The 25,326-nt window shown below is 42.1% G+C and overlaps 3 protein-coding genes, 1 long non-coding RNA gene and 2 other non-coding genes across 7 annotated transcripts; 4 read left to right on the top strand and 2 right to left on the bottom strand.

Annotated features, from left to right (window-relative positions):
• Positions 1 to 382: 382 nt before the first annotated feature.
• On the top strand, positions 383 to 2,353 carry trdmt1 (tRNA aspartic acid methyltransferase 1). The gene is made up of 7 exons (XM_010772017.1): positions 383 to 605; positions 743 to 812; positions 902 to 982; positions 1,176 to 1,477; positions 1,640 to 1,697; positions 1,806 to 1,935; positions 2,087 to 2,353. Coding segments are annotated over exons 1-7 (744 nt in total). The 5' UTR covers positions 383 to 603; the 3' UTR covers positions 2,188 to 2,353.
• Positions 2,354 to 3,258: 905 nt separating this feature from the next.
• trnaa-agc (transfer RNA alanine (anticodon AGC)) lies at positions 3,259 to 3,331 on the bottom strand. The gene has a single exon. It is a non-coding gene; the product is annotated as a tRNA-Ala (tRNA).
• A 221-nt stretch (positions 3,332 to 3,552) lies between these two features.
• Positions 3,553 to 3,638, top strand: trnay-gua (transfer RNA tyrosine (anticodon GUA)). The gene is given in 2 exon segments: positions 3,553 to 3,589; positions 3,603 to 3,638. It is a non-coding gene; the product is annotated as a tRNA-Tyr (tRNA).
• Positions 3,639 to 6,682: 3,044 nt separating this feature from the next.
• On the top strand, positions 6,683 to 20,455 carry pde7a (phosphodiesterase 7A). 2 transcript variants are annotated; one of them, XM_010771992.1, is made up of 8 exons: positions 6,683 to 7,922; positions 16,262 to 16,322; positions 18,182 to 18,268; positions 18,737 to 18,900; positions 19,020 to 19,083; positions 19,436 to 19,632; positions 19,724 to 19,855; positions 19,946 to 20,455. In XM_010771992.1, the coding sequence occupies exons 1-8, from the start codon at positions 7,785 to 7,787 to the stop codon at positions 20,045 to 20,047; spliced, it is 945 nt and encodes a 314-aa protein (XP_010770294.1). In that variant the 5' UTR covers positions 6,683 to 7,784; the 3' UTR covers positions 20,048 to 20,455. The 2 variants fall into 2 exon arrangements, with proteins under 2 accessions (XP_010770294.1, XP_010770290.1); XM_010771988.1 differs by having other exon boundaries at positions 18,179 to 18,268.
• A 1,079-nt stretch (positions 20,456 to 21,534) lies between these two features.
• Positions 21,535 to 23,145, bottom strand: LOC104946219 (tRNA (cytosine(38)-C(5))-methyltransferase-like). The gene is made up of 5 exons (XM_010772004.1): positions 23,063 to 23,145; positions 22,451 to 22,560; positions 22,030 to 22,106; positions 21,792 to 21,863; positions 21,535 to 21,613 (listed from the first exon to the last, which is right to left on the bottom strand). Exons 1-5 carry the CDS (start codon positions 23,124 to 23,126, stop codon positions 21,544 to 21,546), a joined length of 393 nt encoding a protein of 130 aa, XP_010770306.1. The 5' UTR covers positions 23,127 to 23,145; the 3' UTR covers positions 21,535 to 21,543.
• Positions 23,146 to 23,760: 615 nt separating this feature from the next.
• LOC104946229 (uncharacterized) lies at positions 23,761 to 25,071 on the top strand. Its single transcript, XR_798416.1, has 3 exons — positions 23,761 to 23,854; positions 24,022 to 24,135; positions 24,990 to 25,071. It is a non-coding gene; the product is annotated as an uncharacterized lncRNA (long non-coding RNA).
• The last annotated feature ends 255 nt before the right edge of the window (positions 25,072 to 25,326 follow it).

Here is a 25,326-nt window from a genome sequence, read left to right as displayed (position 1 = left end):
CAGGTGTTCTGCCGTGCGTCGTTGAGGGATGTTTGCTGATCCGAAGAGGAATGATGCAGTAAAGACGCGGAGGAGATGAAGGTGACATGAGTCTCGTGGGGCCGGCGGGGTGAACCAGGGACGGATTTGGCATATTGCGGTAGAAAAATGGAGGTTTACACTTTGGCGATGTGGGGGTCGAGGGAGAGGGTGGGGTTTGAATATCACGCCAAAGGTTGCGTGCCTGGGTGGAGGGGGAACAGGGGTGCCATCGATGGTGAGTGTCAGGTTGGGGTTTTGCTGAGGGTGGATTTGGAGCCGATGAGGAGGAGTTTCAGTTTTATTGCTGTTGATTTGAGGAAGTTTGTGTTGCATCCAGGATTTTATTGCAGTCAGACAGGATTCGATGTGTGTGAGAGGGGGGTTGTGGGGGGATTTGGTGCTGAGGTAGATCCGTGTGTCGTCAGCATAGCAGTGAAAGTCCAGGTTGTGATGGCGGAGAATCTGACCAAGGGGGAGGATGTAGAGGATGAAGAGGAGGGGGCCGAGTACTGAACCTTGGGGAACACCTTGGGTGACTGAAGCTGTGGTAGAGGAGTGATTAAAAAGACCTGAAACGTCACTATGTGAGCATGCAGCCACATTCTGTTGTATACTTAAATTATTGTATTTATTATGTGATTTGGATTCATTCCAATGTCAATCACATGTAATGATATTTACCTTTAGACTTCATCTGTCATGTTATACTTCCAATCTCCAGGGATCGTTTGGTGAAAACGCTCACTGAATGTGGATACACTTTCCAGGAGGTCATGGTCTCACCCACAAGTGTAAGAAAAACACAGTATGAAAATGTCATTGAATACATCTTCACTTTAAGTTGGATTTATTATATTTATTTTCTATTTTTTAAATCCAGGTTGGGATCCCAAATTCAAGACTGCGTTATTTCCTGATTGCTAAGATTTCAACAGAAAACCTCAGCATCCAGAGTTCAAGGGTGAGACTAGCTGTTTCAAATAAAATACTAGTTAGCTTCCAATGTTGACCTAATTTGGAGCTCGCATACCTCTTCTTGTACAAAGCATAGTTCAAATATAACATATCTATAATTGTTGGATATTTTATTATGTTAGAACCCCAGAATAGTGTTTGTATCCTCATGCGTCTTTTGATAAAGCTTGTAATCTTAGATTTTAGATGCCTTCCCACATCCCGCTGAGCAGCCCAAAGTCCTGAGTCCCAGCGCAGACACCTGCCAGCCTGAGGAGGAAGTGCAGGAGGGTCATGTCCTGTACAAGCTAGAGACGAAGACAGATGCTCAGAGGAAGATGAGCCAGAACAACGATCTGTCTCTCAGGCTGATCCAAGACTTCCTGGAACCACAGATAGACATGGAGCCGTATCTCCTTCCTCCTAAAACCCTGCTGAGATACGCTCTGCTCTTAGACATAGTTCGGCCCACATGTAGGAGGTCTGTTTGCTTTACCAAAGGGTGGGTACTCTTCAAAATTACTCTATTAGTGCAATTTTGGCAGAAGAAATGCATGGCAACTGGAAGCAAAACTCAGTGACACTTATATGGGATAACATGGCAGAAAAAAACATTAATTTGAGTCGTTTTTTTAATTGACGTGTTAATGTGTTGTATCTCTAGATATGGGCGGTATGTGGAAGGAACTGGCTCAGTTATGCAGGGCTGCGTGGAAACAGAGGTAGGTTTTGATTTCAGTACGGGCACATTTATATTATTGTTCAAAGTTTGTTTTGCCACATTTTTAATTGTAAGTGTGTTGAGGGCTTTTGCTTTGTGTGCTCTGCAGATGGAGAGTGTGTTTACAGGTCTGGACCAGTGCGCTGAAGATGAGAAACTCCAGCGGCTGTTGAAACTGAAACTTCGTTATTTTACTCCTAGAGAAGTTGCCAACCTCATGGGCTTTCCTCAAAGCTTCAGTAAGTTAAAAAAAATCAGACAGATTTATATTGATTCCTCTTTTTAACTTATTCATAATGTGATATTGTGTTTCTATTTGTATTTAATGGATTGCTGCACATTCCCAATTGTGTACATGTTGTCTAAATCTGTTTTTAATTAATGTTTCAGCCTTTCCGAAGAAGACCACTACCAAGCAGCAGTACAGAGTTCTAGGAAACAGCCTGAATGTCGTGGTGGTGGCCAGACTCCTGCAGGTGCTGCTCTCCTAGCACTCAGCACACTCTGAAGGAGAAGAATGTTAAGTTTGATAAATTGGGCCAACTTGAAAGTGAACAGTTTCATGATTCTTACATTTCACTTCAGACAGTACATTTATATTTTGGCTGGATATTCATATGTTTGTTTATATGCTTTTTTAAATTAAATTAAAAGAAAAAACTAAATTTAACCTGTGAAGTATTTTTGTTTCTTTTATGTTTTTACGGTTTTTACCTCATGGTTTTAGGGTAGGAAGGTTTTTACTGTCACATCAAGGATTCAGTTGTTTCATATTGAGGATCATTTTTAAACTACATGCTATACTTTATATGGGTTACATTTAAATGTAGCATCAGCAACATGCTTTAACAATTAGGCTAATGTTAATTAATGTATATTTTGCCTGCAGTCACTTAGCACATGATAGATGTTTTTAATGATGCAGATGTGCTTTAGTAAAAAAGTTAACTAACTCATAATATTCGATGTTAAATAATAGATGGACATATAATGTTACGTCGATATGAGTGAGATTATACACTAAGAAAGTTATTAGTTTCAACGAACTAAGACATATACGTCTTTTGACCGTTTGACCTCACCATGTAAATGTTAGGCTAACATGAATGCTAACTTTTTAGCATGACGCTAATTTAAAGACAAATTTAGATCTATCAAATGTAAACATCGAACGAACCTGGAAGCAACGATGTTTCGCACCAGAAGGAAGTACCTTTATCCTTCCAAATTTGGTAAGTTAACTTTCTGTATAACCTTATATATCTTATGAAGTATAAAAGCAGGGGGAAAACGATATTTTGAAAATCAATAAAATATACAAAATTAAGGAGTTACCAAGTTTGTGTTCAGTAGCTAGCTAAACAGTTGAAGTTAGCTATTAGCAAAGAGGACACATTAGTTATAGCACGGGCAACTAAAGCTGAAGCTATCCATGAACGTTCTCCATACTCTATCTATTTACCAGTTAGGCAAATATAGACAATTCGTTTTGTTTTTGTAATTGTGTGTTTTCTTCGCCCACTATGGTTTGCTGAAATAGTGTTGAAAAATAAAAAAGGTATTGGAGAATGCGGGCATCGATCCCGCTACTTCTCGCATGCTAAGCGAGCGCTCTACCATTTGAGCTAATTCCCCGTCCGGATCTGTTGGTGTCAATGTGTGTATTTAAAACCACCAGAGGACACATTTACAACTGAAGCTAACGTTTGAAAAAGGGTATCAAAATGATTTCGGACAGAACAGATGCGGCTTTTTAATACTTTAACGAAATTGTATTCGTTTGTTTCTCTGTATGGCTCTACGTTAAATGTGCATTAGATCTTCAAATCAATATGTTTCTGATGTTGTAGCAGCTCCCTTCGATAGCTCAGTTGGTAGAGCGGAGGACTGTAGTGGTTACATGGAAATCCTTAGGTCGCTGGTTCAAATCCGGCTCGAAGGAGGTGTATCTTTTCCCTTTTGTACATTTAGATTTACCGCATTCTTTTAGCATAGCAAGGACAGACTTGTAACTTGATTCTTTACATTGAAAAGTAAACAATCAAAATAAATGTCACAAAAACTGGCTTATCATGGTTGATCTGCATTGTAATGATTGTTCTTAACAGTCATTTTAATCTGTAAAAAATGTTATTAACAATGTTGCAGGAACAAAACACTTCTCTTGTGTTTTTTAACTTATTCCTTAATATAAATTGACACACCACAAATGTTCCATTAATAATATAATAATAATAATAGATTTAATTTCTTAGCGCTTTTACAGGTGCTCAAAGACGCTTTACAGATAATAGTGAAGAAAAAAGAAAAGAGAAGAAAGGAACAACAAATAAATATATAGTTAAAGTTAAAGTCAAATAATACAAAAACAATCACACATGAAAATGCGATAGGAGTAAATGTAGTTTGGTTAATCCCTTAGTCGTTAACATTGCACTTGTTTTAAATGCTCAATTTAAATATAACAGGGCTTGTTTACTGTAAACTCTTTATACCGAGGCATGTTTTTGCATCCAGGCACATGTGTGTATGATAATGAGATAAACAGGGATACTAAGGTAACTATTTTCCTTTTTTTATTTTTAGACTGTGAGCTTCTTCCGTGACAGTGAAGCCAGTATAGCTCCAGCATAAGAAGCTTCCCATTGGCTCGTGTGCAGGACTTCTTCAGCGCCAGGTCTTCCTCTGAGTTGTAGATAACACCTCTAAGCTCAGATCAGACATCCTTCTGTATCATTTACCTGTTACAAAAAGCCAGGTAAATGACCATGTACTGAACATCCAACCAGACATTACAAAATGCTACTACACATTTAACTCAAATCAAACTTGTGGTTATGCTGTTACATTTTGATCTTATGATTCATACTCCTTTGTGGATGGAAACAAGAGATGTGTCACTTCAGTAACACATGAATAACAAATCAAGTTTTCACACATTCATGAAATCTGGGACTCATTTTGTTTAGCACGTCAGGACTTATTATTTTATACTAGCACTACATGCTTTTTCACATTGTACTTTTCCAAGTCTGGAAATGCAAACTGTAAGTGTTAGTAGAAGGTGTCAGGTTTGCAGCATTTCGCTTTTTATTTGGCAGGCATTAGTCTAGTATTGGAAAATATAAACCTAAAATCAGTTCCGCTCCACAATTAATACATTCTGATTACAAACTAGCAATCCATATATTTTCAAATATTCTTAAGATATACTTTATTTAACCTAAATATTACTTTAATTCATTTTTGACTCTACAAGCACACTGTCCATGCAGTTGCTATTTTTCACCACCAGGTGGCTCCAAATACACACTATACCTGTACATTCTTATCCGTTAGTAATCTAATAGAAAAGTATGCTACAGTATAAAAATGCTGTTTATTTCTTTTAATTTGACCTGATAATAATAGCATCAACTTAAAAAAATTATGAATTAGTCATGAAAATAATTAAGAGCATATGATGTCAGATCAACTATACAATTGTAAATCTCATGTGTGTTTTTTTTACAGATGCACAAAGAATATGTATGTCAGAAAAGCACAATAGATGTAGAATGGGAATTTGAGTGATCGATAATGACTCTTATATACCAACAGTGTCATCCAAGAGTAACAGGTAAATCAATTAGGGACACCTCAGCGGATTCCACTCTCTCTCCAGAGAGCTCGGCTAAAGTGCAGTCAGGGGATCGGGGCTTCAGATACTGTACCTGCGACCTCCAGGGGAATCAGCAGGTATGCAGCTCACCCGTAACCAAAGCTCCAGAGGCTGACTCTAGAGTAGTTAAACACAGCTGCCATGCTTCGAAGATGTGTGCTAGTTTCCGTGTATGTGTGAAGGTGGCAATGTAAATGTCTGTGGAAGAAATTAATTAACAAAAATGCCTCCCCAATGTGCAGTGAGAGGAGTGTAAAATATGTGCAGTCCGGTGCACACACACGTGATGGGCCATTGACGCAGTTTCAGAGTTGTGTGGCAACAACAGGTTGCAAAAACTGAACTGCCTTTGTGTGTTTGACATTCTTGCTTTATTTGTAGCAAAATACTTCTAGATGTGAAAGGTCGTTTTTTACCATCAGTCCAGATAAAGTAAGATAAGGTAAGATGGACCGTTATCGACCCGCTGTTGGGAAACTCATGGTCTTATAGCAGCAACTATAAGACAGAAACACAGGGATAATAAGAATACAAATGAAATAGTTCAAAATAAAGTAGCAGTAAACATACAATTGAGTATTCTGCTCCATCTTACAATCGTTCAAAACAGTTGATTTTCTAGTTTTGTTTAGTAGTTTAAAACACGAGTACCTCATTTTAGATAAAATGTAAGTCAATGCACATGGTTACCTCTCCATACGTTGTTTATTCTAATATCTTTACACCCCTGCTACTGTCTGTGAAAGGTTTGTTTTTGTGTTTTGCAGTGTTGCCTGGAAGAGATGCAGGACCTCTTTGTGGGGGGTATGATTGTGGGGAACTGCATTCAGACCCGTGGAAATGGGGAGGGGGATTATGCCTCCATTGGCACTGGGCCTGTCCGTTGCCATGGCACGTCCATTGTCCCCCCCAGCACATGGGCATGGCACAGAAACCTCCAGTGAAAACATTCATTTTCTACTGCTCTGTTCTTCTTGGGGAATTGATTCATGAAGACACCTTATCATGCAACAACAACAAATCAATGGTCATTATCTTGTCACATTTGGTGCCGACAGACAGACCTAGACAGTAAAATGAGTCACTCTACATTCCAATCAGCATTTGTTTTGAGTCACCACAAACAGTCATACGGATCAAATTGCCTTAGCCTGACAGAGCTGCAACCTTTTTGCTGTTTTTTTTCTAGGCTGTATTTCAAACTCTCTGTGACTCTCAGCTCCCAAGTAGTATGAGTCATGAGAGGAAGGTAATCACAGGCAATGATGTGGACCGCTGCAGGGCAAGCCCCGTTGTGGAGGAATACCCTTGAGAAAGTCCACGCCGTTTGCAAACGACTGCTCATATAGGGCTTGGGATCGCCCTGGCTTCATAACCAATCGCGTCATTCGGGTCATACATCCTACGTGCTTCTATCCAATCAGCGTTGAGTTTATAAAACCAGCCTTGCCACTATTGGTTCATTTCAGACAAGGGCGTCTTTTGCTCGCTCCAACAGCACCATCTCTGGCAGGTGGTGTGTGCTTTAAAACCATACAGTAGGGTAATGTTTAGGACGATAGGTAGGTAGTTATAGGGGAATAAACACACTTTAGGTTGTTAATTTGTCGACTTTTGTTTCGTAGTTTTGTTTTACGTGCCATTACGTCTCCTTTGAAGCAACCGGAATCGCAGCGAGTGAGATTACCGTCGGGGTTCCCCTCTCTGAGACAGACACTTTGTGCTTTACAAGCGGTGAATTGCTGCTTCTTCATCATGCAGAAGAAAGAGGGAAAAGCCCTACATGTTGATTATATTTCGGCTCCGGTGTAAGTCTGAATGAGCGAAGAACCTCCCGGCGACGACTGAAACCAGGGGCTCACATCCCGGATCTGCCTCACCTCATCCGCCGGTGTAGCAATATACAATATGTTGTGTTGATTTTTTTTCTGGAAGTGGTCGTGCCTTTTGTTTTCATTTCGGGATATGTGATATGCGGATCCGCGAACGCAACGAAACGCAAATGAGTTTTTTCTTCTGCTTTGAAAATGAGGAAGCGTTTTCATAAAGACCCAGAAAATGGCAAGAAGGTCTCGTCGTCCGTGGGCCCGGATTTGAGTAAAATGAGAAAGAAAGGAGCAAATGCAACAGCAGCATGATATCTTTTTTTTGCCTACAGAATGACACCAAAGGAGGTAAAAAAGGTGGCGGTAAATAAGACGCAGCATCAATGAAGGCGATCTGGACAAGTTTTGAGTCGCTCATAATGAACAGAATTACTTTGCAGCTCGACAGCAGATCCTTTCCACAATATTGAAGATTGTTTTTGGCTTGGGAGATTTTCTAATTCACCAGTATTCTGCATTTGTTAACAATTGTTGATTACATTTTAGATTTCTCTGTTTTTAAAAAAAATACTTTTGATCCGGATCCAGCCCTGACTATTCAATGGAAGTATGTTATCAGCTGCCGGTTTTGCCTCTAGACAGGCCGGTTCCCAAGCATGTCCTCAGCCGGAGGGGAGCCATTAGTTTCAGCTCCAGCTCTTCCCTCTTCGGGGCTCCTGATCCAAGACAGCTGTCACAGGTAAAAAGACCTTTTTTAAATCTCTTTATTTATCATTTTGTCACAGTGGGTTGAGATATGTGAATCACACAGGCCTTAAAACCAGCACCTTCTTCTAAACAAATATATGAATAATCCACAGGAATCTTGCAGGTGGTTGTTGGATATCTAGGCCCTAACACACACAATGAGCACTCACTTGCACACACAACATTTTCTTATCTCTCAGACCCAAAATACAACCTGAGACCACTTTGCATGTGTGCATGTTACCCACAGATAAAGGCCCTCTCACTTTAACCATCAATGTCAGTTTACTGCCAGAGTAAAAGCAGTTTACTTTTGTGACTCTGTATTGTCAGGAGGAACGTGCCACATTGTTATTTATGCAACATCCCATGACACATTGACAGAAGAAACCTTCATCATTGAGTCATACTTGAGCTTCCTGCTTTCTCAGAGACCTGAACTCTTGGAAATGTGCCTCTTGTAAGCCTGCCCCTATATTTCAGCTGTGGTGAATGAAAGGAAAAGGTAGGCCACAACAACAGTCATCATGTTGTGGCGTCACGTTTTCTTTGACTCTTTTGTCTCTGAAAGAAAAACTTGACACATTACTTTGTATCTCCAATGTATTTAAGCCAAACATTGAGTCACTGCATATCTGAGATGATCTACTATGCATTACCCCTTTGTGTGGTACACTTCCCTAACTGACTGTAACACGAATGTTCCTGTAACCTCAGCTCAGATGGTCGCACATCAAGTCGTACATCAGTTCCTCCTCTGCGTCACAGTTTTAAAACACTAAAACCTCCTTACTATTGCTTCAATAGATTTGCACAACAGCAGCCGGGGTTATACTCCTCTCTCTGGGTCATGTCCTGCTAGTTGGTCATGGACAGTAACTCCCATAGCGTTGCATGGCATCCTTCGACACATTAACTACGCATTAAGTCACTGTGTTTGACCGTGTGAGCGTGCTCTACAATGGATCGTCCATTAGTGCTTTGTGTGAAACGCTGCTCCACATAACCACCCATGTGTGTCCGCTTTGAACCTACCACACCATCTCTGGCCGCTGCATCAAAGACTAATGCATAGCCTTGGCTACCAAAGGCCCTCAGTGTTGCTCGTCCTCACTGGTCCCTTTTGTCCGCTGGGTTATTGGTGCTTTTGATAGATGTTATAAGAATAGTGGATAAGCTAGCTGGAGAAGACCTTTCTGTTCCTGCACTCAGTTGTTTATGACCAAATTACTATAAGGCCTGCACACTCTACCTAGGTACCACCGTTAGCCTAAAACCAAACAAAGTATTTCCAGTCCGTTAGAACACGTCTCAAATGAACAATGTCCCATTGTGTGCTACTTTCATGAAAGTAAGACTAATCCTAAGGCCTGAAGCAGCCTTTTGTCTTTGTGGTTCTTGGACCTTGCTTCTAAGACCACAGCCCCAAACAAGGGGTCCCTTGAGAGGGCCTAGACATCAGGAGCAAACCCATCTGGGCATAATGCTGTATGCTTATGGTCTGCATAAAAACCCAGGTGTAAAGCTATCGTGTCTTTAGGTCAGTTCACCAGTTTTTTTTTCTCAAGTGAGCCAGAGTTCATTTAGTGATTGTGGTGTGCATGGTTTGTACTGGTATAATGCCCCTTTGTTGTGAAAGAAGGAGGACAAGCAGCACACTTTGTAGTGTGAAATGTGTTTCCAGTGAAAACCTAATGATTTGCATGTCATTTTTGTGGAAGAATATTTAAATCGCACAAGGTTTACCAACACTTTTATGCAAAGCAAGAAAGCACCAACGAGGGATTCAACATAAAGACCTGCTGACATGGACATTTGCCTTTTTTCTTCCCTACACAGTGGCAGAGCTGGGTGGACATGTATACACACATGCGGCTGTGTCACTCAGCCTTTGTCACAGCAATTACACTACTACAAATATTGTGTTTCGGGCCCTATTCCTGACCATAAGGGTGCATCTGTCCTCGGTGGCTTCTGTGTTTTTGTGTGTGGTTCCACAGGCCTGTTGTTTGTGGAAGCATTTCTGGACTACCATTGCAGAGAAAGGCAGTTAGACATGTGCCCGGGCTCTGTGGGCAGTGGTTTGGCTCGCTGCCACACTCACAGATGGCCGGAGTCTCAGTCTCTTTTTTATTTCTCTGGCTATCTTGTTCTGCTCACTCACAAACTCCCTCCCTCTCTTTCTTTCTTTCTTTCTCTTCTGCCCCCTCCCGTTCCCTCGCAGATGAAGACATTTCCTCTTGTAAACAGAGGCAAAAGAGTAGGGTTGAAGACGCGGCAGGGTCTCAGAAGAATATGTCACTCTGTGGTCCTGGAATGTTTATGATGGGGTGTAAATATGCTGTCGAAGAGGCGTTGAAAACGGCAACGACATTAAAACAGATGGTCTCATTTTATCTAGAACAATGCCTCTATTGTTTTTATTGCAATGCATGTTGGCTGCTTGTTGATTCGTTCCTAAAATTGAGTTGGAAGATGCTGTTCCACTCTGCTGCTGGCTTCTCTGCAGTGAAGGCTAAACACAGTCTGAGATGAGATTGGTGCAGAATGAAAGGAGCAGTAATACGACACAAGGAGTAAACAAAGTCATGTGGTTCCCGTCTAAACACTTACGGCACATTAAGTTACGTTGGCCTTACTACACACATTCACGAGACGTTACACATGGCAGCAGTAAGACCCGACGGCTGTCTGTCATGATGTGTAACACATTCACACACAGTTCCATGGTGTTGATGAGGCTGTGTTATTGACATTTTCCAAAAAAAGAATCGATAGCGGTATCGATGAGGCCCGAGTAAATCATATAACAGTCACAGATATCCTCCATGAGTATGTCGGCCACTGACCCCAGATCAACTCCGACGTTTGGGGGGCAGGAGATGATGAGAGGCCTGTGTGCAAGAATGGGAGATATCGCTGCTTGTTTCGTCAACACTATGGATGTTTCTGTGCACGACATGATAAGAGAATACGCCACAGTGCTTCTTTCTGAGGGAGTTACTTTGTTGATTTTAACTGAACCGATAAGCTTTTTCTTTTCTGCACATTGCCATCGGATTGACGTAGTTTCAGGATGTGGTAAGAATGCTGAAGGAGCCGTTCAGACACTGAGCCTGGTGTGTTTCACAACCTTTCACAAAAACGTTAACCCTCTCCCCGCCAGAGTTTGCCTTTCGGTGAAATGTGCGCAAACCAGCCGGTACAGTCTACCGAGCGAGGATGTGTATTATTTAGTAAACAAACCGGAGTAGTACCTCACATCCTGTCTTCGTTTATACATACACACTTTCTCTGTCTCTCGGTAAGGGGGCCCCTCTTATCACATGACCATTCTGTTTTTGTGCTTTAGTGTTGAGTGCAATCGGCCGTGAGATTGTGTCTCCGTACATCAACACACCAACGGACACAATGTCAGGGGGGGCCAACTGCGCCTGCTGAATATGAATCATGTTAACTGTAGTCCTATAGACAAATGAGATGAGCACATACAGGATGTAGGAATTGATATAGCCCTGTTGCTAGATTTAAACACCAAATAGCTGTCCGCAGACGCACCGGTTGTCGACTCGGGTTTTGTTTACTCTCCTCAGAAGGTTAAGAGTTGCAAAGGGGGGGAGCCTTACGATAGCCCAGAGAAGCAATTAGAGCCTGGGGATGATGTTTTAGATGAATGAAATTCCTGTGCCGGGTAGACGGCCAGTGAGAATATGAAGCAAATCTACCTCCTCCCCCACTCCTCAACTCCACTTGTGTCATCGAGCACCGCTAAAAGCACATTTATACAAGGCCCCCTTTTAAAGCCGTCTGCTAAAGAAGGCTTAAATCATTTCAACACACTTTCCAGTAAAAGAAAACTGCATCGGTTGCAGATATATTACAGCCCGACAAGCACGCTGCTTTGTTCTTTAGCGACAACACTGCTCCGTCATTCTCTGGCTGAGGCATCGGGCCAATACACCCCAGCTCCCCCCCCCCTCCCCCTCTCAGAAACTCACTGCAGCTGGAGTGTGTCAGAGTGGAGAGAGTTCTCATAAAACACTTACAACAGGTAGACTCCATCTAGGGCTTTTGTGTATGCAATGGCTGGTGCACGAATGCACACATACTCACTCACTCCAAACCTGTCCACATTTATGGCCTAGCACTCAGTTACTGGAATGTGCCGTCCCACACAGCACAGCGCTGCAAGAGGTCATAACTCACAAGGATGCTTTCAGTTTATGAAACTGCGCTGAGTCCGGCTGCTTTTATCGTGTGTGTGTGTGTGTGTGTGTGTGTGTGTGTGTGTGTGTGTGTGTGTGTGTGTGTGTGTGTGTGTGTGTGTGTGTGTGTGTGTGTGTGTGTGTGTTTGTTTCTGATAAGTCAGTTTCTAGAAATACTGCTAGCTTCCTCATTTGCTTGGCCTTAGCTCGTTTACTGACAGTGCAAAAGGCTTGTCCTCAGCAGAAACCTCATTTCGAAGCTGAATGACATCATAAAGACCGTTTGATGTCCTTTTTGTTTGGAACAAGGAAGTGTGGGAATGCGACACTGTGTACTAAACAGTTAGATACCATTCAGAGGGCATCAGACTACAATATCGGCTCAATCATAATGCTCAGATTAAAACGCTTTTTAGTTCGTAACCAGTGTCTTTTGAATCAAACACACAATACATTAGGCTGTCTGCTTTGTTGTCTGCATTCAGTCCGATCATAACAAACATTGAAACCTGGCGTTACTCAACCAGTCAGACATTTTGACATTGTGTGCCCTCCTGACCTCGGAAACCTAAACGCTGTGGCCCCCTGGCAGCCAGTCTAAGCCCAGATAAGAAACTGAGCCGTATGTAAACGAGCTCACGTGGAATAGCAGGGAGCACAATGAGCAGACTGTTATGCGAGTAGTAAACTCTAAACAAAACTGAGTTGGCTTGTGCTGCGAGCAAACACAACCTGTCTGCCGCTCCAGGTGCTCAGTTAAAGGCACGCAGAGCATGTTCCCAGTAAACAATGACGGAGTTTAAGTTGACTTTGTGAAGATTTATGGAAGAAAAAAGGAAATAAATGTAGCCTGTAACCAAACAGGTAAACCGTCAACCACACAAGTACATTTCCAAATCCAGGTGGTAGATAGGGTTTGTGTAAGCACTTGCTAGTTAGCGACAACTGTGCATTGTTTGGACTAGATATGCTGTACATATGCCTTTACAAAATATGATGTTTGGGCTGATTAACAGAGGTTGTATTTATGAATGTTGCAAAAGTAATCACTGTGCAGGATTCTTTAGAGATAGAATATTGAAGACTTGACTTAATATCCCAGTGGATCACATTTCTCCCAAGCTTTGCATGAGCCTGAAGTGAAAACCAAAAATGCCTTGTCCAACAGATTGGTAGGAATTGGCCCTGCCTCGTTTGGTGCCAGAGGCTGTGGGTCAGATGCAAACTGGAAGTCAGCTCAAACTCAGCACTGAAGCCACAGCAAAAGTCTCCCAAGCGTCAATTCCCCCTAATGGACACTGGACACCAAGAACCTTGTATTAAAGGGTCTCTATGCAGACATCAGAGCATAAAGCAAGTTGCATAACAAAGACATAAGAACCAAGCTAGCCTGTCTGACCTCTTCATACCTGTGCTGGAACGCAACCATGATGGAAACCCATGATATGGGCTGGAGATGCACAACATGTTCTATCAGATAAAGGAGTTATCAGTCAGTCACTGTTTTAGCTCAATGACGGAAGCGAGCACTACCTGCAGGCCCTTCATAGTTAAATCTTTCATACTTAATTCTTGTTAAGAGGCTGGTCAGTCTATTGTGGCATTTCACAAAGGAGATTATACTCTGCTGGACATCATTCCTAATGTTTCATAAGACTGAAATGTGTGTGCGTCAAGTAGGACAGCAAATCAGACCAATCACATTATTGTTTTATAACCTCTTTTCATGTGGATTTCCTGCCAGTGACCTTAAGTTCAAGTCATGCCTCTGACATCCTGCTTCTCTCTCTCTCTCCCTTATTTCCCCATCACCCTCAGCTGTGAAGCATGAATGACAGAAAAACAAAGCTCACAAGGGGGCTCAAGTTCATTCTGGACCATGACAGGACCACGGGTGATGGTTTTGTGTGTGTTGGCAATACAAGGCGTGGCAGGGGTGTGTATTATGGGCTGCACATCTCAAGGGTAAAACTCGACTTTCCCCTCCGTTCACAGTGGGAATGTGACTTTGAGAAAGTGTTCGCACGACCAGCTCCTTCTTACCAGCTCACATAGGAGCACATGCCAACGTCCACTTAAGTGTGTGTGTGTGTGTGTGTGTGTGTGTGTGTGTGTGTGTGTGTGTGTGTGTGTGTGTGTGTGTGTGTGTGTGTGTGTGTGTGTGTGAAAAAAAAGCTCTGGCCAAAAGGTTTGTTTGGGCAAGTGTTGGCAGGGCTGGTCACTCTTCCATTCCCAGACCTAGAGCCAGTATTACACAGTTCCCACGCATGTTACAGCTGATACCCAGCCCCCTACACACAAACACCGCAACAGCCCATGCATATATACACACTCAATCTATAATATTCCCTTTAACCACTGGTGCTGTGTGTAAACACGGAGATAACCCACCCCGAGTCAAGCTGTTTGCTAGCCGGTAAAATATTAGCTTTGGATTGGCGGCTGTCATGAGCCCACAGGATGGACAGTGTCAGGTGTGTGTGAAGGAGATTCTGAGTAATCCTAAGGATATGAAGTAATGAGTATACAAGCATGGACATTTGTGTTTGTGCTGTGGCCAGTTGGCGTTTGTCATGAAGGGCCAGTCATGCAGGCCCCCTGTGGAATGGGTAACTCTAGACCAGAGGAGTCCCAGAAGGGAGAGGGGAGTCGGCCTGATGGGGGGGGGGGAGAAGGAGAGGAGTGTGGAGTGCATGGAGAGGTGAGCCAAGGTGTAGCCCGGAGCAGCTGTTTGTCGGCAGAGCAAATATTCAGTTACCACAGCCGTACCGCTACAACTACCACTGTGGTGCTGCGGAGGGAAACTGTTGGCACTGAGTTGTAGACACAAGCAAAGATAAAACACACATCTTATCAACTTCATTCTAAAGTCAACAGAAGCACTGTTATTCACAATAACAAAATTACATTGCAGTTTATACATTGAAGTAGCCTAGAAGAGGCGGCGACCATCTTTTGGAAGCACACAAATGCTACGAGATAAAGATCAAGAAGACCAGCTGGTAGAGAATCACAGCTGTCTGAACATCTCCTATCCTCATACTCGATAAGCCTTCCCTGATTTAAGAAAAACAACCATTTTGGAAGACACTGGCACGATTTACAAAGTAGTTTAAATGGTTTATTATGTTACTTATTCATGATGCATAAGGCCTCAGATTCAGCCAGTTCTTTGTGTTTTGTCGGCACATTGATGCCAACCTAATGTAACGTCCAAATCGATATTAAATCAACTGTTATGGAGCAAACCATTATGATCACTTCACTTGGTAGACAAGTTGCTTCTTAGAAAAAAAGTATTCTCGTGATGCCGTTCCCAGAAATGTTGAGTTTTAGTGACATCAAACCTTCAAGGACGACAATGTGAACTGAAACATGCTATTTTTTGATTTAATAGATTATTGGGTATTAGCCATTGGTGAATGAATGGTATTGACTTTTCAAGGGTTATTGTGTTGCATCTGTGTCGTTATTAGTTCCAGCTAACTCGATTGAAATTGCGTTCACCTGCTGGATAAGGAAGTCATTATATACAATTTAATCTTCGTGCATTTTCAACAGTTTTTCGTGAGAGACTTTTAAAGGGAAGTAAAAATGGCTCAGAAAACTTATCGGGTGGGAGGGGACATTTCTATTTGGATAGGACTCAAAGTAATTTCTATTTATGGGAGTGTGTGTGTGTGTGTGTGTGTGTGTGTGTGTGTGTGTGTGTGTGTGTGTGTGTGTGTGTGTGTGTGTGTGTGTGTGTGTGTGTGTGTGTGTGTGTGTGTGTGTGTGTGTCCACATAACACATGCATTTCTCACATGACTGATAGCACTGGTGTAAGTGCCGTATCAGGCTGGTGATATGGCACTGGAACATATTTATCAGTGTTGCCGTTTGTGCACATACACACACACACACACACACACACATAAACACACACCGCAGCACCTCCCTCCACTTCTCAGCGTGTGTTTATGTTAATAATAATTGCCTGTATTTTGTGTTTTTGAGTCGTGTGTGTGCTGAGATGTGGCTGTGATACCACCCACATCCATTTTAAGATGTATTTCTTGTTTTTTAAAACATAATTCATTACAAACCTTGGACAGCTGTTTATGATGTTCCTTCTTGTTTGCTCAGAGACGAGGGGCCATCTCCTACGACAGCTCCGACCAGACAGCACTGTACATTCGCATGCTAGGTAAGTGTTTCCCCTCTATCAGTGCATGCACACAACCATTTACAGCACACACACCCATACACACACATCCCAGACATCAGCGGGCTTATCTTCTCCATGATCATTTCTTAACCCACAATGGCTTTAAAAGCAGCCAGATGGAAAATGGAGGGAGGGATGGAGACATTATGAAGAGATGGGGACACACTAGAGTGCACCGTCCACGGCCTTTTAGTAATCTCTCCATCAGAATAGGTTTACATTGTGTGTGTCTGCAGTGTTGAGTGCCTTTTTTTAAAGTTTGCCCAGGTTTGTTAAGAGTACAGATTGTTGTGCGCCACGTGCTCGCTGCCCTCGGCAACCCCAAGCAGTTCAGAAAATGGATGAGAGGACGGAGGGCTCATAGTTCAGCCAGGCAGATGGAATCAAATTCATCCAGGAAGCAACCGGAGCAGTCTCTCCTTCCTGATCAATAACACTATTGAGTATAATGGTGCAATTAGAGCCTGGGTGGACCCCTGACATCAGTCCACCCTACACACATGTGTCCTCGCATGCTGCTGCTTTGGCCACCTTTACTCATACATCAGACGGTGTTTGACTGGTAGTGAGCAGCTCATGGATATCAGATTGCTGCTGTGAAGCATAGTGAGTAGGCAGGGAGCATCAAACAGCCGGGGCAGTTCTCTGTTCAAATCCTGTTTTCTGTAGTTCACGTAATGTTGTGATATTTTTTTTTTTGTCTCTCGATGGATGATACAAATCCTCGACTGCCGCTATGCACGTCTCATCACAGTCATTCACCGAGCTCACTGAAGGAGCTTTAGCCTCGTAATCGTTTCACTTGGTTAAGTGTGATGGCAGTCTCATAAGTCACCGGCGTAAAGCAGCTGCAGATTTGATATTAGAGTGTAAGGAGAGGCTCGCTAATGCAGACTGGTGTTTGCCTCGACCCGGGGTTCAGTCTGCCAAGTTAATGCTGATGTGCTTTCAAATAGCAGGACTCAGAGCTTTCGCCGCATCAGATATAATGACATGACCTACATCCACCCCGGGGCGCCAGCACTAATGCACCGCGGGAGAAACATGGACCCTGTGACTCAGAATACACACTCAGCCGCACACGCCTTAGCATGTACGGATTAATGGGACAGATGTATAGTCATGGGATCACACACACACAGCCAAGGAGGATTAGCATTTGGTTTATTTTATGTTTTGAGCATGAGCCACGGATACACTCTGATGCCTTGAATTGTAATTCTTAGTTGTTGGTATTTTGATAGGAGCTTGTGTAGTATTCAAACAGCTGTTGACAAGTAAGTAACCAGTGGTTGGGGTGCGTGTGTGTGACTGCTTTTGATTTGAATTCTAGTGCCATGCTGGAAACCTCCCATTGCACTGTTGAGCAACTTGACGAGTGTACTGCCCTACAGAGTCTTGCCGCATTGGAGTGTTGCCTGGAACGACACACTAGCATTTTTACTGCATCAGTGTCATAGCAGCCTCCCGTCACCTCTCTGCACGCTCACTGCTCCTGACTGCGGTTTCAAAGCAGGCCCGCCGTCTTTTCAGTCCGAGCCTGGAGCCTGATCCACTGCCTGACTAATAAAAACAGCCATAGGTGTACTATAGATCCCCGTCAGGGACTCTTGAGTATTAATAGCAGAGCAGGCTGTCCTGACATGGCATTGCATGCTCAGCTGTTTGATGTCCGCCCCTCTGGAAAGTGTACACCAGTCATGTGGCGCTTAAACAAGATCAATCACTGTCTATGATGTCACATATCTTGAAATACTACTTAGCCTAGCACATTCAGACACATTTACTTTCCAAACAGTTTGAATCTTGAGGAAATAATTGCTGATTTCTTCTAGGAGATGTGAGAGTGAGAAGTCAGGTTGGGTTTGAACCGGAACGAAGAAGCTCCCATCCTTACCTGTGCATCGACTTCAGAACTCTTCACAGTGAGTACAAATAAGTTGCCTATCAGCCATAGACATTCTCAAACACTGCTACACTGATGTCTGTGCACGGCTCTCATGCTGTATCTTTACATGATGAAAAAGAAGGAAGTGGGAGGCTCTTTATCGGAGCTTTGTGCGTCCATAAGTGATTAAATAACCTCTTTAAAATGTCTTTAGAAAGTGTGTGTGTGTGTGTGTGTGTGTGTGTGTGTGTGTGTGTGTGTGTGTGTGTGTGTGTGTGTGTGTGTGTGTGTGTGTGTGTGTGTGTGTCCACTGACAAAGCATGTCTGCTGTGTGATCCCAGACGAAAGGCTTATGAGTGGGCGGCTGTGTCAGCAGCCACTGTTTGCATATCGCCGTGTTGGTGTCACATCCCTGCCAAGTTTGTGTGACCCGAATGATCCTCAGGGCCTAATGATCTTGTGAAATTAACCTTGTTAGATATTTGACATGTTTTTGTGTTTGCAGCACGGCCGAGCTCTGGATCCACGTCAGCGGAGTCCTCGCCTGAGAGGAGGGTCCACAGACTGCTCAGCTTCCAGAGGTACCTGCACTCCTCCCGGCTGCTGCGGGGCATCCCCCAGCAGATCCCCCTCCACATCCTGGATGAAGACTACACTGGACAGGCCAGAGTATGACACACGCATTATATATAATGATACTACAGTAAAACACATAAAAACCGAACTTATTTATTTTGTTGACATTTCGAATCACTAATTCTGCACTTCTCTCTTTCTCTCTTTCGTAGTGCATGCTGGAAAAAGTCGGGACCTGGAATTTTGACATCTTCCTCTTCGATAGGTTGACAAACGGTATGTTAAACATGACCATAAATACTATTCAGAAGATGTTTTTAAAAGTCCTGTGACGCAGCACTGAGGGCATTTAACCAACCTTAGATTCCATGTACACCAATGGTGCCATCTGTTGGATTCTGGCCGACACAGAGGATTCACCCAATGACGAATAATCCTATAATCAAATCAGTCAATTTGAGATCCCGTCAGTTTGAAAAAGATGTTGTTGTTTTTCCATTGCCGCTTTAGGGAAGAGAATAACTTCCTCAAACTAAAACAAACAGAAATGTCATATCTCATCGCTACACCGATTTTCACGGTTTCAAAAGAGATGCACGAACCAGCTCACTCTGTTCCTCTTGTTTAGGGAACAGCCTGATCACCCTGACCCTCCACCTGCTGAACCAGTACGGCCTGGTGGAGCTCTTCCAGCTGGACATGCTCAAACTGTGGAGGTTCCTAGTCATGGTCCAGGAGGACTACCACAGCGACAACCCCTACCACAACGCTGTCCACGCTGCCGACGTCACACAGGCCATGTACTGCTTCATGCAGGAACCCATTGTGAGACACGAGAATGAGTATAGTCAATGTGTAGTTTCAATACAGGAGTATTTTGTTGATTAATCATCATGATATGTTGTTGTTAATGCAGCTTGCCAAGTCTCTGACCTCCTGTGACATCCTGCTGGGACTCCTCGCCGCCGCTACACATGACCTGGACCATCCGGGGGTCAACCAGCCTTTCCTCATCAAGACTGACCACTATCTCGCTACACTCTATAGGGTACGACCACGTAACAGTCTTTAACCTGCCAGAAATGACCCGATGGATGTACTGAAGTTACATTTGTATGATTTATTTCTTCATGTGCAGAATAACTCGGTTCTGGAGAACCACCACTGGAAGTCAGCAGTGGGCCTGCTCAGAGAGACCGGGCTCTTTTCCCATCTGCCCGCAGAGGACAGGTCAGTCTGACACTGAAGCCATGTCAAGTGCAACGGTAGAAACTTGAAGTTATTTCAGAAGGCTTCACTGATTGGGTAATGGAGAGACTTCCATCCAATGTCAGTGCTCAACAATGTGGGGCTGTATGAAACTTGGCAAGCTGAACACATTCTGAGAATACTCTGAGAGCTCTTAACATTTCGAGCAATGAGTCCGAGCTTAGAAGGGATTTAAGAAGGATTCTCAGAACCACTCTAAACAAGGAAGGGACAGAAAGTTTTACCGTGAGGAGCTGCTGTTGACCCGGGTGCTCGTTATGATGCGTTCTTTAAAAAAGCTTTGATGGTTGCAAAATACAACAAAATAGAAAATCACTAGATATAATGTTATGGACGGCTGTTTCCGAAAAAGAATACAAAATATCCTCAAGGAAAGTCAAAACTACAAGATAAAAATTTGAAATTATGAGGAAAAAGTTCCATATAATGGCCATAAAATAAAGACTTTAAGAATAGGTTTAACCATAGATTTGATTCTATAGACATGGTGAAATGACAATGACTGTTTTATGTAAGGGCCATCTCTGTTCAAAACCACTTTTGTAGAGTAGCTTTTAAAATGTTGAAAACAGTCATCTTGTTCCTAATACTAAGAATTCAGCGTTTAGATTTGATATCTCCTACCACTTTCTACAATGCTTGTAAAAGTCTTCAGCCTCTTGAACGTCCCTCCCTACTCCTATCAGTGTTCCACCTCACTCACGGTACGTCCACACAGCAGCTCTTGAAAATCTTGGAACTGGGCGTGTCTGAGAGCTTGGGGATTTTTTAAGACTAACAACCAATCACATGAATCTCCCGCCCCCGACATACAAAGCAAAAAACCGCGGGGATTTTATGCGTTACACCCACTGTCTCTGCCACCTCCCTCCATGCCTGGTTCCTCCGGTTTGTATCCCGGTAAATAGTTCTGGTCGTAAAGAACCGGGTGATTTGCTACCGTAATATCTCGTTTGGAATATGAGGAAATGAACTGCGGTCTGTCTCTCCCAGCTTGCACGTGAACCGTAAGCGAAAAGCGTGCTTGACGTACCCTCCCCTCTCTAAGAGGTCCTTAAAGGTCCTTAGTTTCAACTCTGGTACAAAAGTTGAAAAACTCGACTCGACCACTTCAGTCCGTACTTAGGCAAATACGTCTTTACTGGTCATGTTCGCATCTGGTNCTGAAACGTCACTATGTGAGCATGCAGCCACATTCTGTTGTATACTTAAATTATTGTATTTATTATGTGATTTGGATTCATTCCAATGTCAATCACATGTAATGACATGTGATTGACATTGGAATGAATCCAAATCACATAATAAATACAATAATTTAAGTATACAACAGAATGTGGCTGCATGCTCACATAGTGACGTTTCAGGTCTTTTTAATGCACGCCTACTCTAATGTAAAGCTCTTTGGGTCTAGAAAAGCGCTATATAAATCCCATTTATTATTATTATTACTTGCTGCCTCCATTCCTACCTGGCAGCGGAGGTCTCAAAGCCTTTCACATTCTCCAGCAGGATGTAACGGGGCAGCCTGCACAGCCTGAAAACATTATTGTTGAGAAAACGTGTCAGTTAAACGTTCACAAAGTTATAACTAGTTACAAATAATAACTGTGTTCTTGGGCTTGGCTAGACTTTGTGATTTCAATATGAAAATATGTTTTGATCAAGGTTGACAGGAGGGCATTAAAAAGTTGAATCTGGGAATAAAAAGAGACCTTGGCAGAAGATCTAGGATGTAGAGGAAGCTCTTGGTTCTGGGGTCATTAATGTCACCCTGAAGTCCTATCCTGCACAGAGAGAAGGATCACTTTTTCAGAGGAAAACCTTTTGAAATTGATTAAATACATGTAATAGTGATTTAGAAGAAGGTTACTATGATAACGTTTAGGTAGAAAACATGTTAACTTCACAAAAAATATTTATCTGACTGAAATCCCAAAGCACAAGACCTACCTGGTGAAAGGCTGGCAAGGAGGGCTCATCAAAATCATGTCAAAAGATAATTTATTGAAGTCCTCTAGCGTTATTCCCTAAAGGGTAAAACAAAATACAGAAAATTAGAGTTTTCAAAGGTTCTATCATTACCAACAAAACCAACACCAACAAACTATGTGCAATATATAAATGGTGTTAATAACTGTGTAATATATACCTGGCTGCTAAATCCTTAGAACTGTTACAGGATATGTATAAATTATGTAACTTTTTTAATGCATGTCACATATTTAACATATGTAACATTAAGCTGTCAGTGGCTCTTTTTCCTGCTGTAACTACGCAAATGTCCCCTCCGTGGGACTAATAAAGGTATTCTGATTCTGATCTCTGTAGCTTTGTTTGGATGCATGCTGTTATACCCAAACGCTCCACTCACCTCAATGGTCTTGTTCCAGAGGGGGGTGTCAGGGTAATTATGTGTGTAGATCTCATTGGCTGTGGTGTTGATGTCGATGGCAGCCACGACCTCAGCATGTATGCCACTCTCTGGAGGAAGAAAAAACTGAAAATGAACTACAGGAAAATAATCAGCTACTGTTTCCCTTTACGCTTTATTTTTTAGCCCAACCCAAACCAATATGCGTAAAATAATCTCATTCCTCCTTTCTCAGAATTTTTATTTTTGTACCATTAGTTGTTTATAACACTTTGTCAATGGAACACCATAATATATGATCCGACTGTGGACTGGACAGCTCAAGCTGAAATGGCATACAAATCGTCACATACAAATTATTATAGATTATGGGGGACTGCAGGCTGGGGTATGGTTGTATAAAGACTAGTTGTCCACACAGAGTCCTCTTAAGGTTCCATGTGGATATGATATATCAGGATTTGGACACTTTAGGACTCCCAGGAACATTTGTATTCAGTCATTCAGCCCTGTAGCGTGATAGAAACATTTCCAATCTCCATCCTGAACGATTTATAACTTTTAAAGTATCAGTAGCAAACTAAAATCAGTATTTAACAACGATAAACTAACCTTTGAGAGCATAATGCATCCCTCCTATCCCACTGTACAGCTCGAGTACACGCAGACTCTCCATGGCACATTTCTGTTTACAGTTTTTCTTCTTCGTGGTATTTTATTAACGTTGTCAGAAAACGGAACAGCGCATTACCGCCATCATGTGGTATGGAGACTGAACTGCACCCACAACTGTTGAAGAGAGGTGTGACTGCTACATACTACAAACGTGTCTATTCCTCAATTATCTCCTACACCGTAGGAGCAAAAATGTACCTCATTATTGACACATATCAAATATTTGCTGTAGTGATCCCAATTGTGATAATACACAGGATAAAGGCACATAAGCAATATTGTAGACTTCTATATATCAAGCAAATATTATTACTCTTAAAACAATTAATACAAAGGTAAAACTGAGATTGAAATACACGTTTTTTCTGATTTTGTAACACAAATAAACAGTGTTTTCATCCAGCTTCCATCAAGATAAAGTAACAATTGGTAGGAAAATAACCTTTGTTTGTTGTTTACTTATTTTTGACATAATTACACCCCCCAACCCTGCAGCTGCTGTCTCTCTCCTGGATCTTGGTTCAGCTTTAGGACTGAAACAGAGGCTGCTGTGGAGGTTTAGGAGCTCTTAATTTGACGCGGAGGCGCGGCTTCAGGAACAGGAAGTATCCTATTAAGGAATGGTGTCTCACAAATAAACTTCCGGAAGGGTGTCAGCTTCAAGCGTACTCTATGAGGAATTAAAAAAAGCTAGTATACATTTCTGATTTCATTCATCTTTTACAAACGGTAAGTAAATAAGTGTTTTTCTTTGTGTTATCATACATAGCACATTCAGTTTCTCTTGTAGTCGACTGAGTGAGTTAGGGTCTCTTTATCGTTACACTGTAGCTAACGAAGGACGACTTTTACAACTCAGTAACACGCTGTACTGTTTGTATATCAATGCTTTTCAGAAAAGATGTCCAAGTCTTTGAAGAAGATAGTGGAGGAGAGTCGGGACAAGAACATCCCGGAGGTGGAGATGTGCGACAGAGGCATTTCCAACATGTTGGACGTCCCAGGACTGTGTAAGGCTTTTCATTTCACCACAACACTTTAGCGAATATGCTGCTGTTAAAACCGCCTTTATGCTAACCTGTTGTACATAAAGAATACTATACATACTTGTGAAAAACGTAGACTTGATAAAATAGGTAAAAACTGTGGTATTAACGTATTACTCAGTGATGGTGACGTCACCCAGCCTGCCTTGTCTGCAGTGTTGAAAAAACTTTATTAAAACCGTTAGCTTGTTAACCAAATAACACTTTATTATTATTGTCCAATAATTTAATCCTGAAAATCTTTAATATTAGCACTGAACCAGATCAAAATGCAAATAAATCCAATAATGTAATAACTTGATCTTATAATGAATGTATTATTTAGTAAGTAATTACCATATCAGCTAGTTTATTGCAGTATTTGGTTAAGTTATTACATTTCTGATCAGGTTGAGTTCACTTGTTATTAAATCATTAATTGAATATAATACATTTAGTAAAATAAATGATCAATGAATGAATACCACAAATCAAATACAGCAGTTATTACTGATGTGAACAACCCTTAATATTTTAGTTTTGCATGTAACATAGTGTTCATGATGAATCAGTGTGTAATAAATAGCCATGCCCGGACCCGTTTTAACAATAGCTGACATAACATTATACACATATACTGTATTTGTTGTGGATGATGCAGGGAATGATGTTATTACTTTAGTTAGTGGCCATAAAAGTCTGCTTGTTCCTGAAAAATAATCACTTTTATGCTTGTATATTATTCACATCTGTTCTTACAAAGTAGTATGTATCAGTAGGATGCATGTGTGTCAGTTGTCTGCTGTGCTGTGTTGACTTGATGTTTCCTGTGGTTTCAGTCACTCTGTCTAACATCACTCAGCTGGTCCTCAGCCACAACAAGCTCACAGGTAAGATCCAGTGAGACTCATAAAGTGTGTTATGTTATTTTGTAAATAATAGGAGGACTGATAGGAAGAATGTATATTGTGGTCATCTTTAGTCCATTGGAGTGAAGGGATGCAGGGATGCTTTGCACCAGCAGAGGTCACCGTAGACTGAACGTAATGCAATCAGTACTTAGTATCCAGACATGTAAGAAAAACCCTAGATAAAGGGGATTGTTAGACCAAATGAATACAGTAAATAACCTGTTAAGGTGGGCATGATTTCTGTTTGATGTCGTTGATCAAATAT

The sequence above is a fragment of the Notothenia coriiceps genome, unplaced genomic scaffold (genome assembly GCF_000735185.1).
Source record: "Notothenia coriiceps isolate Sejong01 unplaced genomic scaffold, NC01 NC01_scaffold00000339, whole genome shotgun sequence".
Lineage (NCBI taxonomy): Eukaryota > Metazoa > Chordata > Actinopteri > Perciformes > Nototheniidae > Notothenia > Notothenia coriiceps.
This window is presented reverse-complemented; position numbering and strand designations above follow the sequence as displayed.